Source organism: Lissotriton helveticus, chromosome 5_1 (genome assembly GCF_964261635.1).
Source record: "Lissotriton helveticus chromosome 5_1, aLisHel1.1, whole genome shotgun sequence".
Taxonomy (NCBI): Eukaryota; Metazoa; Chordata; class Amphibia; order Caudata; family Salamandridae; genus Lissotriton; species Lissotriton helveticus.
This window is the reverse complement of record NC_136065.1, coordinates 1,166,328,228-1,166,348,500: the sequence shown is the minus strand read 5'-3', so window position 1 is coordinate 1,166,348,500 and position 20,273 is coordinate 1,166,328,228. Positions and strand designations below refer to the sequence as shown.

The window sequence follows — 20,273 nt, the reverse complement described above, 5'->3', positions numbered from 1 at the left end:
GGTTCAGACAAAAATGTTTGAAGATGTCTGCCCTAGAATTTCTTGTTCTTGGAATCCTATGAGAGTAGAGATCACCGCCGCTTACAGAACCAGAACAGGCAACACAATAGACATGGATTTTGTCATCGGAATCCACACAACAAGAAAGAATGGCAGGCATATTACAGGGCATTTGGAGGTGGTCAGTGCTAGTCCTTGTTTAGTTACTCTCGATAGATTTCATAGAACCCAGTTTTCAGAATGCCTTTCTGACCTGCTTTAGTGCACAGATCTGTTCACAAAGAATGCAGAAGAGAAACTCCTCTTTGCATTTCCTCACTCTGATAACCTGGGTGAAGACGCCCTGAGACAAATTTGGTCATAGCCCTGCAAAGCTTACACCCGCATCTACAAGCCACCGATTGTTCTCTTTTTACTTTCACATTTCATTTACTGACCCACTAAGCTGTGCGACTTTACTGTCTGTCCATTTACTAGGGTATCCAAGATTACAGCTGACTAATAATATTATGTCCTCAAAATGATTCTCTTAAGCAGCTGGCAATATACACGATCTAGGAGCACTCTGGAGTGTTTGACCCTCAAAGCATGTTCTACTCTCTGTTAATAACACCGTTTCTAGGAAGACCATAAACAAAGTAGCATCTTTACACCTTCTAGCTCACATCTCTAAAAATGACTTCCTGAACAGCTTCTAATCTGCCTTATGCCCAAAATGCAGCACGGAAACAGCAACCCTTGAAATCCTATTTGAAATCCTACGAACATTTCAGAAGGTTGATGCAGCCGTGGCCCGTGGAGCGTGTTTCGGTGGGGCAGAGAGGCGGGGTGGGGCCAGGGCCGGACTGGGAACCGAAACCGGCCCTGGCAAAGTGCTCGGCCGGCCCCCCTCCTCCCCCCGGGGGATTGGGGGGGGGGGGGGTGCGACCGCGCTCTTTGCTAGGGCCGGTTTTTGGCCGATTTTGTTACAGTGCCGTTTTTGCAGCTATGCTGCAAAAAACGACCCTGTAACAAAACCGGCCCCCTGGGGCCCAAAACCGGCCCCCAACCTCGCGGCCGACCGGGGGATTGCCCGGTGCCTGCAAAGGCCAGTCCGGGCCTGGGTGGGGCAGGGGCAGGGTGGGGGGTGCTAAAAAGCGGAGTATGGATAATTGAAGGTAAGTAAACAATTTAATTAATAAAACAAATTTCGTAGCGTGCCCTGCATCGCAAAATGTGATGCAGGGCGCGATACGAAATTCGTTTTATTTATTAAATTGTTTACTTACCTTCAATTATCCATACTCCGCTTTTTAGCACCCCCCACCCTGCCCCTACCCCACCCCGCCTCTCCGCCCCACCGAAACTCCCTCCACGGGCCGTGGCTGGGTTGATGTATGTCTCTTACTGCTGCTTGACTTGTCTGGAATACTCAATACAATTGTCCTCAACATCTGTATCAGGATGGGAATGGACAAGGCTTGAAATTGTTTAACCAGTGGTCGCCCCACTGCTTTCAAGCAGTGTGAGAAGAGGAAACATTAAATGATAATAACTTTTAGTTTATGTTTCCTTTCTTTGCGGGCAGGCAGGTGGGCGGGGATGCTCTGCTCATGGAGCAGAACAGAGGAGGAGTGGTTTGCCCACTCATAAGTGCACCGGGGCCACCCGAACTAGTTATGCGCACTTTCCCCGTTCTCGATGCAGGCTGCAGTTCAGCCTGCGTGGAGAACATGCCCAGGCCCCCATTCCCAGATTGAGCGTCAAACCAGGATGCTCAAAACCAATCACAACGCTGCATCGCAGCATTGTGATTGGTCAGAGAAGCCTGGGTGCCGACTAATCGCACCTCTGAATTGCAGCGTTGTGATTGGTCAGTGGGGCCTAGATGTGCTTCCTGTTTCCTCAGAAGCAAAGACGGAGGACCCAGTGGGAAGGTAAGTTATATATTTTTTTAATATACGCATCCTCGTTCTAAACCCGCGCCCGTGACCTCCCCCCGCACCTGCCACCACTGCCTATTGCCAATATTAATTTGTAAAAATAGGCTTGTTTAGATCACCCGCCCTTTTACTAATTAGTGGAGTATCACGCGATTCTAAACTTTCTCCCTCTCTATGTAATCTGAATGAGTTAATTCTTCTTAAAACTGATTCTGACAAAAATAGAATTCATTTCCCTCTCCAGAACTTTGCACTTCCATTCCAAAAATAGCCAAGAAGCTATCGATCTATGCATTTCCCCATCATGGGTTCCCTTTGCAAAAGTACTCAACGTCATCACTGATCAGCAGATAACAAAATATACCCCAGTGACCACACATCTCGCCTGGAGAACTCAGGAACTTATTGACTGGAACACACAAAAACCCTCTTCTTCAGGATGTACCTAAAGAACTTCGGGCCTTATTTAGAGTTTGTTGAATGTGGGGCATCTGCCAAAAAAAATGGTGGATGCCATATCTCCCCCACATGTGGAGGGCATAGAGGCCCTATACACTATGAATAGGGTAGATGGGACATTTGCTTTTTTTTTTTTTACAGATGTCCTGCAATCCATCAAACTCTAAATAAGGAGATAAGAATGTGCATGTCTGTACTTATCTTTATGCTAATGCTGGTTGATATATTTTATCACTAAATTGTCACTTGTGAAGTGGTCTTGCTGCCAATGAATCTAGATCCACGTAATGATGAATAAACAAATCAACAAATAACCACAATCCTATGTTTGGTGGAGGGAATTCCATTGGATGATTTTCTATCGGTGGTAATCCCACTTCCTTTACCAATCGCAAGATTGTTTGTTACTACTACAGACCCCAAATGTAGTAACCATATATGAACAGTTGCCATTGTATTATGCATACACACACTTCTCCTTACACACATCTCCTTATCTCTCTTTTGTGAGAACAGCACTCTGCTACTCCTTCAATCTAACGGTATTACAAATAAAAAAATAAAAATAAAGATGCGAACTCATTCTGTAGTGGAATATATAAAAACCACAGTAGTATAAAAGGTCTTCATCATACATTTCACAACTTTATATTCACGTACTGAATCACCTGTCCTCCAGGGCAATGGTTTTTATATATAAGTGTGGTTTATGTTTCTCAGACATATGCCTCGAATATATCAGTGATCTGTTTAGAATAGATCGTAGCGTGTCTCCTTGAAGTTCTTTCACATGATGGTAATACAGATTAGATCCTATGCAATTTTCAAATAAATAACTCTATTTGTCTTTTGATGCGTCTACCTTCGACAGATGGTGCTCTTTTATTATTATTATTATAAACCATTTTATAGCGCGCTCTGCTACTGGGGAGTATCCTGGCGCGGGAGAGAGAAAGGCAAACAACAGAACATAAAAAAGGGCTCTTAAGTAGCACTATTAAACAGATGTGTTTTCAGATGTTTTTTGAATGCGGCTACAGTGGGTGTGGAGCGCAGGTGAAAAGGAAGAGCATTCCAGGCGCGAGCCACAACCACCGCAATCGACTGACCACCAAGTCTGGCACGTTTAAAACGGGGAAGGGATAGTTGAAACAGAGTGGAGGATCTCAGGGTACGTGTGGGGACGTAGCTAATAAATCTTTTTCTCAAGTACTGGGGGCCTTGATTATGGATAGCACGAAACGCCAAAACCAATGACTTGAACCGGATGCGCTGTGCAACCGGGAGCCAGTGGAGTGTGCGCATCTCCGCGCGAACGCTCTTCCATCTAGGAATATTGAATAAAAGACGGACAGCCGCGTTCTGGATGATTTGCAGGCGTTTTACCAGGTAGGAGGGGATTCCACTGAACAATGCATTTGCATAGTCCAACCTGGACAATATGAGCGCTCGCCCAACAGACTCCTTTGCCTCTCTAGGGAGCAGGGGAAAGAATTTGCGGAGCATTTTTAAGGTCGCGAAACAGGTGCCAGTGAGTTTTTTAATATGATGTTCGAATCTTAAATCCTCTCCGAACCAGATGCCAAGATTCTTGGCAGGTCTCCCCATCTCTTTCGGGCCTGGAATGTCAGAAGGCCATAAAGTGCTCATGAACGAGGGGGGAAAGGAGCCATAAAAAAGAACCTCAGATTTGTCCTCATTGCACTTCAACTGGGCCTTCGTCAACCAGCGAAATACAGAGGACAAGCATAGATGAACTATAGAGGTATCAAGGTTATCATCTGGCCAGGTGAACAGCAATTGGGTATCGTCTGCGTACCCTATGATCTTAGCCCCAAACTGTTCAGCTAAATAAACCAAAGGTGTAATGTAGGCGTTGAACAGTAAGGGGCTAAGGGTGGAACCTTGCGGGACACCTGTAAGCAGAGGTTCAGGCTCGGAGGCATAGGGAGGCAACCAGACCTGCTGGGTCCTGTCAGACAAGAAGGAGGACAGCCAGTCTAGCACAACCCCTCCAATGCCTATATCAGCCAGCCGGCCAAGAAGAAGCTCATGGGGGACGGTATTGAACGCGGCAGAGAGGTCCAAAAGAATTAGGACCGCTCTGCCGCCTCCGTCTAAACAGTCCCGGATGGCCTCACTCATCTCCAAAAGGGCTGTCTCGGTGCTGTAAGCCGCCCTAAAGCCTGATTGGGCCGGGTGGAGGGCATTGGAAGTTTCAACAAAGCTCTCTAATTGTCGAAATGCCACCTTCTCACAGATCTTTGTGAGTGCCGGTAAGAGGGAAATTGGTCGATAATTCCCAGGGGCCGTCCAGTCCAGGCCGGGTTTCTTTAGGAGTGGCAGAAGCTTAGCCTGTTTCCAAGCAGTAGGAACCACGCCCGTCATCAGAGAGAGGTTCACAATCTGCGTGATCTCAGTACAGACTAATTCCGCCACCTCCGAGAGCACCCGGGCTGGACACGGATCGGCGGGAGAGCCAGATTTCAGGGACTGGATTAAAGGGAGAGTAGTATCCTCCACAATTTGCTCGAAGATCGTGAACTGCTGTTCCGAACTAGGGCAAAGGGAAGGGCACGGGCCCTCTGTTGGGTAGTCGGTGGAAAGAGCTGCTGCGAGGTCTTGCTGAATCCTCTTTATTTTGTTAATAAAAAAGGAGGACAGTTCCTCGCACCATTGCATCGAGGATGGGTGAGAAACGGCCTCAGCGACGGGTGCCACGAAGCTTTTCACTCTTTTGTAGAGGACCTATTTGTGCTTGCCTGCTACACTTTGCCTGGTCTTGGGCACATCTTAGAGTGTGGAAGTAGGTACACGCCTGCGTCTGAGATATTGGTTAAGAAATTGCAGCATTTGTGGATATGGATGACCGTTTCTATAAGGCTGGTGCAATCATTTATTCAAACATTATAATTTTACTCCCGTCTTCAGATTTTCAGAAGTTTTTACAAATGTAATTTCTGTAGTAATTAGTTTCCCAGGAATTAGCCTATAGTTCCCCCTACAGGCGTTGCCCAGCAGCTTGCTCATAATATTTAGACTCAACTACAAATTAAGGAAGATCTGACAGATGTTTTCAAGTGTAAAGTATGTGGCTTAATGTTCTCAAGGAAAGAAAATGAAATAGTTTAGACACATTTTGTTCATCTGGTCTAGTCAGTCCTTGCACATTTTCTGTAAATTAAGCAAGCTGCTTGATCAATGCTATAAGACATATTTAGTAAATGTCTCAGACAAGCCATCCATGGTGCTGCACACCTATACAGTATTTTAATGCTTGACAGTGGCCGGAGATGGCAATATCGAGTGACACTGGTATAACACTACTTGCACCTGCTTGGAAGTGCAGTCTATCCAGCCACCATGAAACAGCCCTAAAATTCCACCGGTGTGTGGACTCAACTTCACTACATTAGGACTACTGCATAATAACCATAGTCCACTGCTCCTGGCCACTGGCAATGCACAAAGGGTTTTGCAGACTCTGGGTCAGGTGCGGGGTAAGACCAGAGCCTATGCACTGTACCTACAGCCTGCTGTGCACATCCTTAGGTTTTCCACAGCAGGTTCTGAGGTTTCTTCTGAGGGTACCGCGCTTGTCCCACGGCATGGCCAGCTCCGGGTCGAATTGTGTCAGACAAAGCATGAGAAGTATAAGGGCAAGCCCTACTCTATATGGATTAATGATAGGTAATGCTTTTTTTTAATATGCTGGAATCCCACCAAAAAGGGACACTTTAGAGAGACGAAAAGAGAAAAACACCTCCCTTGACTTAAAACGAACTACAGGATATATTTACACAGAGTAACACCTGTAATTACCTTCCACTGTGCTATAAGCAAGCAAGAAATCAGCTTCAACTGGAATCTTGTTTTTAGGACTTGTTTCATCCTCCTCTGAGTCACTGTCAGACGCGGCATCAGCTTCTATCCCTGTATCCAACTGTTGTCCTCTGCAAGCCTGGCCAATGAAAAAACAATAAGGACAATCTTAATTGAGAGAAACATAATCAATCGGTTGGATAACGAAGAAAAAGCATGCTACTTAGCTGAAGAAAAGGTTATTTACCTTCTATCATGATATTTCTGGGGGATAAGTAATCTTCGCGTAGGTTCCTCACCTTTGAATATCCTTCAGACACTAGCCTGGCTCTGGAAACTTTTCCCCTCTAATAGCTCTCCGTTATCATCAGATTGCACCACGCTGCTTCAACCAGTGCTCCACTCACCGAATGTAAATAAATTGGGCTATAGAGGTGTCAACTGGTCGACTATCTGGTACTTCTTTCTCACCCGGTGTGTGGAGAGGAACCGGGAGAGCATCAGCACAACACATTTCATGTTTGCATTGCTATGAATCTTATTAATTATTCACTGCGGTAGTTCACTGAAGAGGAGTTAGGGGTGGCGAGGAATCAGCAGGAAGATTAGGGGCCTGATGTAGACTCTGGTGGACAGGTTACTCTGTAATTAATGTGACAGGTATCCTGCCCTATTATTACAAAAACATTATATCCTATGGTACTTGTGGTGAGACAGACAGTATATTCGTCCACCAAGTTATAGATGAGGCCCTTTGCATCAAACAGAAATATCATTACAGAAAGTAAATAACTTTTTCTTTTGATGGGTACATGTTACTGCAGATTTCATGTCAAGACTGGAGACTAGCATTATGCATAACCCTTCATTGCCACTTCAAACTGCAGCACTTTAAAGCATATCACATACCATACTTAAAATTCAAGCATTAGAACTCAGCTACAGTCTATATAATCCAAAGCCCAGCAGCCATTTTCCTCTTTTATTCATTGCTCCACTTCAATTAAGTATCTGATAGCATTTAATTATAATGATTTAAATCTCAGAAGTATTTTACAGATGGAAAGCTTCATTGTTATTGTCTAGATGTTTCTTTACAAACCTTATAGTTCAGAATTTGTTCAGATCTCAATTTATGGGATTTAATTTTAATGGGTCTTGTGTTTTTCAATTTTTTGAGCTTCGTTGTGCTCATTGTTAAGTAATGAATGCCAAAATATGATTCATTAAGTATTTATTCCAAAATGAAGAACATTGACAGAGCAGCCTTTCCTCAGTCCTTCTCCCTGTCTCACCGCAGAAACGAATGCAGGTTGTCAGGGAGAACTACCCAAGGATGGAATGTACAATTGAATGATAACACACATTGAAATGCAAAATACATTCCTCGTGCTGCAGCACAAGATAAACAATTCCTTAAAAGAGCATAACACATCTACCTCCTTAATACATAAATCAAATTATAAATAAGTAATAAAAGCAAAATTATAAAATTACAAAACAAGAATTGTAATTCAATTTGATTGTTCATCACAAACAAAATCTTTCACGTTATTACTATTCTCTGTGACCTCTGTTGCAGCATAAGTATTTTTTTTTGTTTCTGTTGCAGCCTGAGTATCTTTATGAGTTTTAGTAGTATCTAAAGTGACGTTGGTGTCATCCACTGTTCCAGATGTCCCAACACTAACACTAGTATCAACCATGCTGCTCTTCACAAAGGAATATTCAACAGCGGGGTATTCACCAGTGTCAACAATAGAGGACTCCACAGCAGGACGACCAACATTGCTAGTACCAGCATGAACAACAAAATCTGACCTCCTGGAGTTATCATTTTGAATAAGATCATCATCAATAATAAAATATTGAGATGCTTTTCTTGATAACCCAGGATTCTCACTCTTCTTGTACAAATGAATGCACTTTTAAGTATCGCAATACGTTTCGGATTCCATACTTTTCCATCACTTAGTTGTACTGCATTGCAAAAAATGTTGGTTACTTTTAAAGGTTCAGAACATTGACTTTCTCCTTTTGAACTTTCCAAGATTTCTTGACCTTATCCCAGGAACCCTCACTAATGTCACAAAATGTAACATTATGTTTCGAGTCATATACCTCTTTGTTTTTTAGATTTTTGTTTCCAATCCTAGACCTCAAAACATCCATGGGTATGCTAGGTTTATGAATGTTAAACAATTGCAATTCCCAATCACAGTTATTACAAATGGCAGATTGTATAGCATTTTTTAAGACTCTGTTGCAACGTTCAATCATGCCATTCCCACTTGGGTTGTATAGAGAAGTAGTACAGTGTCTTATTCCCACTTTGTCAAAATATTAAGAGCAGGGAACCCTTCTCCAACAAAAACAAAATCCAAAAATGTAATTACAAATTCAGAATTAACTTTCTCAACAATCTTCAGAACAGACCACCTAGAAAAAAGATCAATTACAGCTAAAACATATTTATTCTGAGAGCCAATCGGCCCCAATATGTTAATGACCGAAGTATGCCAAGGAGATTTTGGAATTATTGGTTCAGCCATGGGAGGTTTGAGAGTAACAAGGGTTTTATCTGAGTTTGCACACCAGAAGCAATTTCTAATAAACCTCTAAATAAATAAGTCCATTCCTCGCCACTAGTACCATTGTTTTATCCTTTGCTTGGTCTTAACTATTCCACCATGACCCTCATGACACATCTTAACTATATTTTCTCTAAGATTTGTCGGAGGAATGACTTTATCATTTCTCATGATATTACCATTTGATGTAGAAAGTTCATTGCGAACTTCCCACAAATGCTTAAAATCATTAGGAAAACTGCATTTAGATGGCCAACTGCTTGTAATAAAAGAAAACAGTTCCATCAAAACAGTGTCCTTCTTGCAAGACTTTTTCCATTCACTTTTATCAATCTTGTGTAATCCTTGGTCATGTACTAATGCAACTTGAATATTCTCCCATTCATGATCAGAACTGTCAGTTAGATTAATTGGCATACGTGATAAAAAATCAGCTACTACATTTTCCTTCCCTGGTACATAAACAATTTTATATATATAATCCTGTAATCTCAAAGACATTGTAGCAATCCTAGGAGAAACATTGAATAAACCTTCAGTAGTCAACAACCTAACTAAAGGTTTATGATCCGTCCTAAGAATGCATGGTTTTCCCTATACAAATGCCATGAAATGTTCAAGGGACCAAATGCAAGCTAATGTTTCTTTCTCAATTACTGAGAACTTCTCCTCAGTAGGGGAAAGGGCACGGGAGGCATAAGCAATAATAAATTATTTTCCATCCTGATTAACTTGAGAAAATACTCCGCCCAACCCTCTATTGCTAGCATCTACTGTAATATAGTTCTCCAGTTCAGGATCAAACGCACTTAAGGCAGGTGCATTGGAGATTGCCTTCTTAATATTTCCAAACTCTTCACTACATTCTGCAGACCAACTCAACTTGGATTTGTTCTTAAGTAATTGATGTATATTAAAAACTTTGCTTGAAAAATTTCTCACAAATTTTGAATAAAACTCAACCAAACCAACAAAAGATCATACTTCATCTTTGTTTTTTGGATGAGGAGCATTCAACACTGAATCACCGAGGGCAGGTTTGGTAGAGATCCCTTCACCACTGATGACATATCCTAAATATGTGATGGATTTCACTGCAATTTACACTTAGTGTGTTCAACAGTTAACCCCTTTTGTTCCAGAATACCCAAAACTTCTTTGAGGATAATATCATGTTCTTGTTTTTCCTTCCCAAAAACTAGGATATCATCCTGGAAACAACATACCTTATCAAATTTACTGAAAATTTGGCGCATCAACCTTTGAAAAATTGCCGCAGCAGATGCGAGGCCAAATGGTAATAGCTTGTATTGAAAGCAACCTGAAGGAGGTATGAGCGCTGTCAAAGGTTTGCTTTCATCAGTTAGAGAAATCTGATGATATGCGGCAGATAGGTCTATTGTAGAAAATCAATTAGCATCTTTAATTAAGCTCAACATTTCTGTTATTTAAATGTCTTAGATCAATAAATAACCTCAACTTACCGTTTCTTCGGCAGGCAACAACAATCCGAGAAATCCATTGTGATGATTCAATCGGTTCAATTATATCAGTTTTGACTAGTTTCGGAAGTTCAAGATCTACTTCCTTCCTCAACAAAATGGGTATATATCTAACTTTATGAATTTTCGGACAAGCACCAGGTTTTAACACTATTTGGTGTTTGAACTCGTTTAACCTACTAATCTCCTTGCTGAAAACCTTAGGCTATGAATTTTAAATTTCTTTGCAAAAATCTGTATTGTCATCTGTGAGCATGACAGGATCCTCACTGTTGGGGTTAAGTATTATACCAAGATTGCCTTGATCTCTCCATCCCAATACTGAGGGACTTTTTTTGACACATATAACTTGCCAAAAGATTCCCTTCCTTTAAATCTAAACAACAGAGACCGAAAACAAACCATATCTATTTTTTTCCCCGGAAAATCCTTCTGGACAAATATCTCATATATTAGCTCATTGCCTAGTTTCCTTGAAAATTTACTATTCCAAACCTCTTCATTTACTATTGTGTATGGGGATCCGGAATCAGCATATATTTGAATATTGACACCACCTAAGGACAATAAACACAAAGGTTCTTTTTGTTGTCTCCTATCTTATCAATAATATTTAGCAAGAACAGTTCTCTAGAATCATAAACACTTTTGTCAGTAGTTGTATTTTCAGCAATAGTGTGTGCGAAGAGAACTTTTTGACTAAATGGTCCTCCTCATCTGAGCTAGTCTCATCACCATCATCCACAAATTTCACTTTTACAGATTTATTTCTATGACACACTTTGGCATAATGTCCAACAATATTGCAATTTGTACATCTCTGTTTTAAGGCAGGACAAAGTTTGTTAGAAGCTAAATGTGAACTACTACCACAACGATAACATTTTAAATTTTCATTCTTTTTGGATGAATCATGTTTTGAAGATTTTGTGTTAGTTTTCTTATTCTTGTCAGCAGACTTGTCCTTAATTTTTCTGACTGTAATTTAATTTTTGTCATGTGCTTTATTTTCACTCTTTAAAGCTTTTGCACTGCGACTGGAACGTTCTGCTTTTCTTACAAGTGGCAAGATATCTTTGAAATCTGAATCACCATTAATCCCTAGGCGATCTTGAATAGATAAATCTCTGGTGTGCATAACCACTTGATACCTTAATAATTGATCTTCTAAATGGTCAAATTTGCAATTGTCAGCAATAAGTCTAGGAGCTGAAATATACTCATCAATAGTTTTGTTAGCCTCTTGCTTCCTATGAAAGAATTTGTATCTTGTAATTCCAATACAAACTTTAGGTGCAAAGTGGTTATCAAAATCTTTTTAAATGGCTAGAAACTCATTAACATCTCCTCCGACAGTTCCTTTTTGCATACGATCATAAGCCTTTAAAACCAGCTGAATTGAATACAAGAAAAGCGTTTTTTTCCTTATCTGCAGGCATTTAATTATCCAAGTCAATGGCTTTACTGAAATTCAAAAAGTAAGCTTTCCATTCTAACCATTTGATAGAAGGCTCAGATCCTGAAGACCAAAATGGTTGAGGAGGTTGAATAGTGAAATTCTGTTGAGATGCCATTGTAAAATATAATAGGACAAATAACAGTAGAAATTCAAACAGGTACAAATGATATATAAAAATATCTGAGTAAATCTGTACTTTTCAATAAAAAATTGTACCATAATTAAATGCAGAAATTCTGATGGCTGAAGGAGGTCTTTTCGCTTTTAAAACGAATAAAATATGGGGTTTCTTTAAATAGATTTAATCCCATATAACGCTGTAACTCTGCGTGAGCTACGCGATGAAACTTGTTTTTATGTTGTTATTCAAAATGGCGGCACATAATTTGACCCTCTGCGTGACCTTGCAGCCTGCATGCGTAATTACGATTATACGTGTCAGCGTGCATATTAACGCTGCCAGTCCTTCTCCCTGTCTCACCTCAGAAACGAATGCAGGTTGTGAGCACGAGATAAACAATTCCTTAAAGGAACATAACATTTATCTGTACAGCTTTTTAGATTCAATTAAAAAAAATTGGAAGAAAGAATTCCCTCGTTCTCGTATCGTGAAGCGAGGGGAGTTGAACAAGGCAGCATAGTGGTGAAGGGGCTTTGCTTCATTGTGTGGCTCTCGGCACATGAGTGCGAGTACAGGCGGGCCTTCATAGTGGATTGACGTGTGGCATATGTGTACTTGATAGCGTCATTGCATAACGTGAGTCCATTTTAGTGTTAAGGGATTGCTCCGAGACAAGGTTCTCAGAAGTATTGTAGAGAGAAGAAACTATAGGCAATCTGTTAATTCATGATGGTGCGCATCATTTTCTACGCGGCAGCGTTGTAGGTCTACGGATGGCCATCTTGTTTACAGGTTGCTATAGAGACACAGGTTATGACAAACCTGAGATAAACAAAATTTCAGAGCGCTTAGATAATTACGGATGAAAGTGACACATATATATATATATATATATATACAGAGATGTATTACTTAGAAATTTGATATTAAAGAATTAATAATTAATTTTAGATATAGGTTTGTAGGAGTACAATATTAAAAGGTTATTTTAAGTGTACGGTGGTATGTGTGAGGAAGGAGAGCAAATAGTTAAGGAGAATTATAGAGATCTAATGAAAAAATGGTAAAAGTGAAAGTTAGATCCTCAGTTAAGGAGTTTTGGGGATCAGTTCTCAGAAAAAAAGGAAGGCAACAGATAATTCTGATGAAGAATATTGGACTTTAGAAGAGGAAGAGAGCGAGCAGGCTATAACTATTGGTGGGAAAAGGAAGATGAAGAAGAAAAATGAAAGAGGATGAAAGGTTTGTGGCCTGGCAAAAAGATGGTCTTGGCACCACACAGAGAGAAGGTGTCCAACACAGCACAAAAGAGGGTATCCTTAGCAAGCACAAACGAGATTCAGGAGGGTCCTGATGATGAAGATTCATATAACCGGTGGCCCTGCTGCATGGCTGAGTGGCTCTGCAGTGGGGACACCCATTAAGTGACCATGATGGCATCTGAAACTGTATTGCAATGATATTGCATGTTAGGATGACTATATAAAGTCATTTCTGCAGAAATTCCTTCTGTCATAGAATGTCATGATAATCATGAAGACCTTATAGAAAATGGAGAACATTTCCATGATTTCCAGGAACAAACTCCCAGTGTGTCAGGGACATTATGAATATAGGTCTTTTCAAGGGACGTTTCCAGGATCCACATCGATCCAGGAATAGCAGTGGAAGGGACCACCGTGAGGTATCATGAAAAAAATGAAAAACAAAGAGAATAACTCAGAGAGTTGTCCATGTGAATGATATATCATCCCCATGGCAAGATGGGCTGGAACCTGCCATGTAGATTTTATTTTTAAATAAAAGTGGAACGACTGTACACGCATCGTCCTCAGCTTATGGCCGATGTAGTAGAAGTCTGCACTTCAGTGGTGGTTTGGAAGATAGTTTGCCACACTGCCTATGATGGTGCTAGTGCCTAATGGTCTGGCATGCCTCCTAGCATATTACTCAATATACTCTTCTAAAAGTCTCACCAAGTGGCACATAGATGAATATATAGTGGTCCAATGCCGAAGAATAAATAGTTTTGTGTTTCATTTTGATCCCCAGTCTCTCACTAGTTATCACCTCAAATTCACAAACAACATTGCCGCCAGATTGATAAAAGGTACAAAACAAATAAATAGTATTTGTGTTGTGGCCAATTTCAGATGTAGTCCACTGTCCCATCTGAAAGTAGCATTCCACCAGAACATGTTTTTTTACATTAATTTCTGATTATACATTTTCTGACAAATAAAGTAAAGACACACACCAATAACGAATATTCATAGCATAAATAATTACCTGAATGAAGAAAAGCTTGGGTTTCCCAACAAGAGATCTACACCGGTCTCCTCTGAAAGGTGTAGTCAGATCCTTTATTTCAATCATTCCATCCGTCCCATAAATACATCCCGCCTCGCCATGGCTTAACAGGACACAAGCAAAGCAGGCATTATCACTGTGATCCTCTTCAGCAACTGCAAAGCAACAAGGTAAATATATTTCAAAGCTTAAATTAAAGTCTTGGGTAAATATGTTCCTACACAGGTGTCGCAGAGCAGCTGTTCCAGGTACCCAGTTATAAAATGTATAGAGAGCTACTGAGTAGAGGTGTGCAAATGTCTGCAAACTTTTAGGAGAACTACCTGAAATCCCATGAGCTGCAAACCCGGCATTTAGCACTATTTATTAGTAAGGAATGCGTCTACACATCTATTTTGGACATAAAGACGCATTTTGCACACATAAAAAAATAAATTGCACATGCTGTGAAAAGGAACGTCATGCATTCAGTTTGTTCGTGTTGATCTGTTTTACCGTCACAGGATTTTTCCCCGGACTCAACTTTAATCAATGTGGCATAATGGCATGATTTCAGACATTTCAAGTAATAAGCACAACACAGAATGCTGGAAATTAGGGGTCGGGTTCAAGATGCCATGAAAGACTGAAGGCTGTAATGGGAGGGCCAAGCCAGTTTACGAAGACCTGCACTGGCCTTAATTCATGCTCTCCCTGGGTGGGTGCGACAGAACCTGGTGCCAGAAGATGAGAGGACAGCAGAAGCGAACGGGAAGGATCATAAATGTGAAATTCGGACCGAAATCAGGGAACCAGCATTGGTGGCTGTAAACCAAGATGGCAGTTGGCTGGTAAAGATGGACAGGGTCCATGGAACAGGACTGCAACTGAGCGCCCTGTTGATTAAGTGGGTGGGAGGGGACCAATTTAATGACAGTATACGGCCCTTGTTGAGGAGACGTGAATAAACACAGTATGCTGTTGAGCCATCATACGCTGGAGAGATCCTGTGTGTGGCCCACTCACCTAATAACACACAAGGCCTAAACTAATGGCAGACCAGAGAATACACGGGTGTTGTGTCAAGGAGAGGTCTGATACACACCTGCTCAACACTCTACTGACACCAGAAGTGCCGATGCTCTGTGGCATGTGCAGGCAGGGCCTACAAGACACAATGAATGAGGCCATGCGCAAAGTATATTAAACACTACCGCACGGGGTCCTCTAACTGAGAAACACACCTGTGAGCCTTTATTTTACATGTTCACGTAACATGGGCGAAGCCAACATTTCACACGCCACAGGGTTAGCAGAAGCACGCCCCTGGCTATACTAACAGTTGTGGTCAGCCGGCAACTAAGGTATCACGATGGGCGATACCACATTCCTTCCAAAAAATGCAAAAACATATCAGACATCCTTAACAACATGAACTATGATGAAGTATGCACTCTGACCACAATCCCCACAGGTCACTAAATTCGGTACAGTTCCAATGTGCAGCAGACTTTGTGACCTTACACTGCGCCAACCTCGACTCTCGCCTGGCCCCGTGGTTCAAAGACAACCTTCTAGCAGCTGTAGTCTTTCAGTCTGCTGGGGGTTGCTCCTCAGTCCATACCTTGTCCATGTCTCACGACCTGACTCGGTCGCTGTCTCTGTGCTTGCAGGATCCTCGGGGCTCCTTACTATTGAATCCCCCTCATCTGGTTCAGCTTCTTCAGGCTCAACATCCGGCCATCCTTTCCTGTCTTGAATATCCAGTCTCTTATGCCACCCAGGGATGTCGTACCACGGCAGAGATAGAATCTCTTGAATGCTGAGACGTTCTGCGTTATTGACTCTTGCCCCCTACTGGCCTTGACTTAGGTTCCTCTCATTGAGGTGATATGCCATGAATCCTTCCCAAACTGAAGTCTTAACTTGCTGCCTGGATATCAATCTTTGTCTAGCTCGAGATCCCCAACTTTCATATTAGAACTTTTTGCTCTGCGGAAACGACTGGCTTGGTCATTCGACCTCTTCCTTCGACTATACACTTCTTGGTCATTCATGGTCCAGGGATCCACTTCGGATGATGAGGGATGGAGTCTACAATTACTCTCCATATAGTGAGATGACCACAGGCTTGACCAGTGGTGGAATGGGGGTTTGTCTATAGTCCCTCAAGAATGAGTAAATGGCTTGTTCAGGGGACTCACCACTGGCAGTAGCAATTCTGATTACTTTATTCAAAGTCCTCATGAAGCGTTCAGCCTCTCCGTTAGCTTGAGGTCACTTGGGAGTGATTTTCTTGTGGACGATCCCTAGCAAGGTGAAATAGTATTCAATTTCCTGCCCTTGGAAAGGAGGTTCATTGTTGGCCCTCTGCTCTTTAATAAGCCCGTGGGTGGCCATTATTTTTTCTAGCATCAGTATGACTTCAGAGGCACTAAGGAAAGATAATACTTCTACCTCCGGATACTTAGAGTAGTCATCAATTGCCACTAGAGTGTGTCTCCCATCCAGGAGGCGCTCGAAATCCATGCTAGCACATATCCAGGGGCCATGGGGACCTTGTTCTGTCAGTATGGGTGCTGAAAGGCTTGATTCCCCAGTGGCTTGACACGATGAACAGGACCATACTGTTTCCTCTACTTTCTCATCCATCAAGGGGAACCACACCTTGGTTCGGAGGCATCCCTTAGTTTGTTTTCACCGTCCCTTGATGTCCAGCATGGGCCAGTTGCATTACTCGATTAGCCAATGAGGGAGGGATGACTTGGCAATAGCCTCGCAACAGGTACCCATTATGATCCGCACTCAGTTCCTGTCGCACGTGGTACAAGCTTTCAAGCACATGCCATGCTCTGGGGTGAGAAGAGCCCATTGACCTTTGAACTGATGCCACTTGTTTGTCTTTACTGCCTCCAGAGTTATTTGTAGACACTCATCCTGATAAGTGGCTTGACACAAGTCTTCAAGCAAAATGGGCATCGGGCAAGAACGGTCCACCACATAACGTGCATTTTCCTCAGTCTCTTCTGCATCCTCGTCTTGGCTGGGCGCAGCCACGCGGGGATGCGGGACAGGTAGTCGCCGAGGTTGTTCGCTCCGGGGTGATACTTGACCCTGCAGTTGTACTACTGCAGTTGAAGCATCCATTTCTCTATTCTGGGTGGAGGTTTCAACACAGGCCCCATGAATAGGGGAATCAAAGGTTTGTTATCTGTAGAGACCAGTACGAGCTTTCCATAAACATATAGATGGAAGTGGCAACACCCCCATTAGATTGCAATGGCCTCTTTTTTGATCTGAGAAAACCTCTGCTTGAGATGGCCATTGGAGCCCATTCTTCCTCCTCGCTTGACCGCTGCATTAGAACTATTCCCAGTCCTCGAGGACCAGCGTCAACTGCAATTTGGGTGTTTTGCTGGAGATCGAAATATCGCAAGGTGGTGGAACAGGAGAGGGCGTCTTTAGTGGCTTGGAACGCAACTTTTTAATGAACCAACCACAGTAGTTGACCATGCCAAGGAAACTGCGCATCTCGGTCACATTGCTGGGTGCAGGGGCATATTTGATATCTTTCACCTTCTCCAGATCTGGGGCAACTGGAGGAACGCACATTTGATGCAGAGAAGAGTGAGTGTTCTGGTATTGACTTTGCATGGATCAGAATGTCATTGCTGACGTTGGCCATTCTAGGAAGATCCGTGAGGAGCTCTTGGATGGTGTTCTGGAACACCTCTGCGGCACTCGACATTCCGAAGCTCAGCCGCTGATATCGCCTTAGGCCCACGTGTGTTGAGAAGGTCTTTATGTACTTACACCCTTCATCAAGGACTAGCTGGTGATATCCTGAGTGGAGGTCAAGTTTGAAGAACCAGCTGGCGCCACTGAGCTCGCCAATGAGGTCATCAATGGTTGGAGTGAGATGTCATTCCCTTTCAATCGGGGCATCAGGGAAGCGCATGTCCACGCATACCCTTTCACCTTCTCTATGATGCCTTCTGCTTCCAAGTTGTTCATTTCCTTTCTCGACCAGACGCCTGACGTGAAATGTGATGTACCGGTGTCATAGGGCAACTGGTTGTACTGAGAGGTCGATGTGCAGGTACATCTGTTTTCCTCCTAGGCATCCAATGCCATTAAATACATGGGAAAATTCATCAGGATGTGATTGATTTCCTCTTGATGTATCCCGAAGGCGAATGTGACGATGCCCAAGGCCTCCACTGATAGGCACCCCAGAAGCATGCTGTGACCTTCTTCTGTCACATACCCCTCTGACTCAATGGAATTTTGTTCATACGTAATCTTGGTCTTGAATTGGCCTCTGATGATGAGCAGTCGTTTCTCCCTATATGCAAAAACTTAGATTTTTGCTTGGGCTAAGGACGTTGGTGAGTTAATCTCCCCATACACTTCTAAGGACATTAATGGTAGCCCCCGTGTACACTACTGCAGCGGAAGGGTGTCCACCCACTAGTATTTGGCATTGGGGTAAACGCCTCGACGTCTGAGATGCCATGCCAATGGTGAAAACTGAGTGGATGGAGTGTTTTTTCACTACCATCATCGTCCATGTCACTGCTTCTTTCTTGTACCTCCGGGATATTGTTGACGGTTGATCGCGGGGTTCGTTCTTTGCTGCCGCTGCATAGCTTCATGAAGCAATTCAATTTGTCACAAGCGGTGCACTTTTACCCCTTGCCTGCCACTCAGATGGGCGATGAGGGGGTCCACCACAATACCCACAAGACTGTGTTCTCTGGTTCTTCGTCCTATTTGATTGCGACGGAATGTTTGTAGAGATTGCGTTAACGGCTTCATCTTGACAGGCTTTTGAAGAGCAGCCTCCATGTGCACTGCATGTGTTCTGGATAGTTCTTTGGTCCTGCCAAGGGTGAGGATGTCAGCTAGTGGTTTTCCTGACTCTTCCAGAATCCGTTCTTGCAGTTTAGCTGAGGAACACCCCATAATTATCTGCCCCCTTACATCTGACTTTTCATCTTGAAAACCACACATGGGGCCTTATTTATGAGGACGTGCGTCACTTTTACGCCGCTGGTGCATCACTTTTTGTGACGCACCAGCAGCGTAAAAAATTTGCCTTGTTGCACCATATTTACAAACTGACGCATCTAGGTAGATGTGTCACTTTGTAAACCCCTGCGCCACATTATACCTGCGCCAGGTATAATGTATGCAGGGGGGGGCGTTCTGACGCAAGAAAGGGTCATAGAAGTGACGCAGTGAAATCTAAAAGATTTTGCTGCGCCACTTCTAGGACACAAATGCGTCAATATCTTACGCCTGCCTCACAGCAGGCGTGAGACTGACGCAGGCCCTTTCACATGGGGCTTGCCCCATGTGAAAGGACACATTGCTGGAGTTGCGTCACTTTTGTGACACACTCCAGCAATGCGTCACTTTTGCGCCATACAAATACGTCAGAAACACTGACGTATCTGTAACTCCTTGTAACATGATGCGTCATACAGTAAATATGATGCATCAAATATGTCTCAAGGAGCGCACACTGAGAAGTGAAGCATCGCTGCTTTCAGGCCGCGATGCGTCACTTTTCATAAATGAGGCCCATGCTTTCTAACTCTTTCAGGCGACCATGAAACACTTCGAGGGATTCTTCTGGTTGTTGCCTCGCCTGCCTGAATATGAATCTTTGCTAGTCTTGATTGGCCATGGGTTAAAAATGAGCTGTTAAAGCTGCAATGAGGGTGAGGTGCGCTTGTCTTGTATATTTTGTAAATGTCTCTTCCTCCCAGATGGAGCTGCATGGCTCGCTTTTGAGCATTATCAGTTTTTTGTGGCTTCGAAAAACAGGAGGACTCACTCCACCAACTCCTTCCACTTTGTCGCTGGAGCTGATGGGGCCCCCTCCACACTTAAAGGCTCAATTGGAGATATCTGGGTCATCTTAACTGATCTACATTTACTGTCTCTTCATGTACTTTGCTTGACGTGGTTGTACAGGGGCAACTGAAGGCCTCTATCTCAAGTGGGAGTGGGAGAGTAGAGAGTTTGGAGACTTTTCTGTCGCACTTGATACCGCTGCCGGGTATCAAGTAGGAATACAGGACATTCAAGTACACATGCACT

The 20,273-nt window shown here is 42.9% G+C and overlaps 1 protein-coding gene across 1 annotated transcript in view; it reads right to left on the bottom strand.

Moving 5' to 3' along the window:
• The window catches only part of LOC144755186 (caspase-7-like), a 142,152-nt gene that overhangs the window by 43,987 nt on the left and 77,892 nt on the right, over window positions 1–20,273 (bottom strand). The window contains exons 5-6 of the mRNA XM_078643850.1: window positions 14,166–14,341; window positions 6,204–6,342 (exon numbers count right to left, since the gene is read on the bottom strand). Coding sequence (XP_078499976.1) covers window positions 6,204–6,342; window positions 14,166–14,341 — 315 coding nt within the window. The remainder of the gene's footprint in view (window positions 1–6,203; window positions 6,343–14,165; window positions 14,342–20,273) is intronic.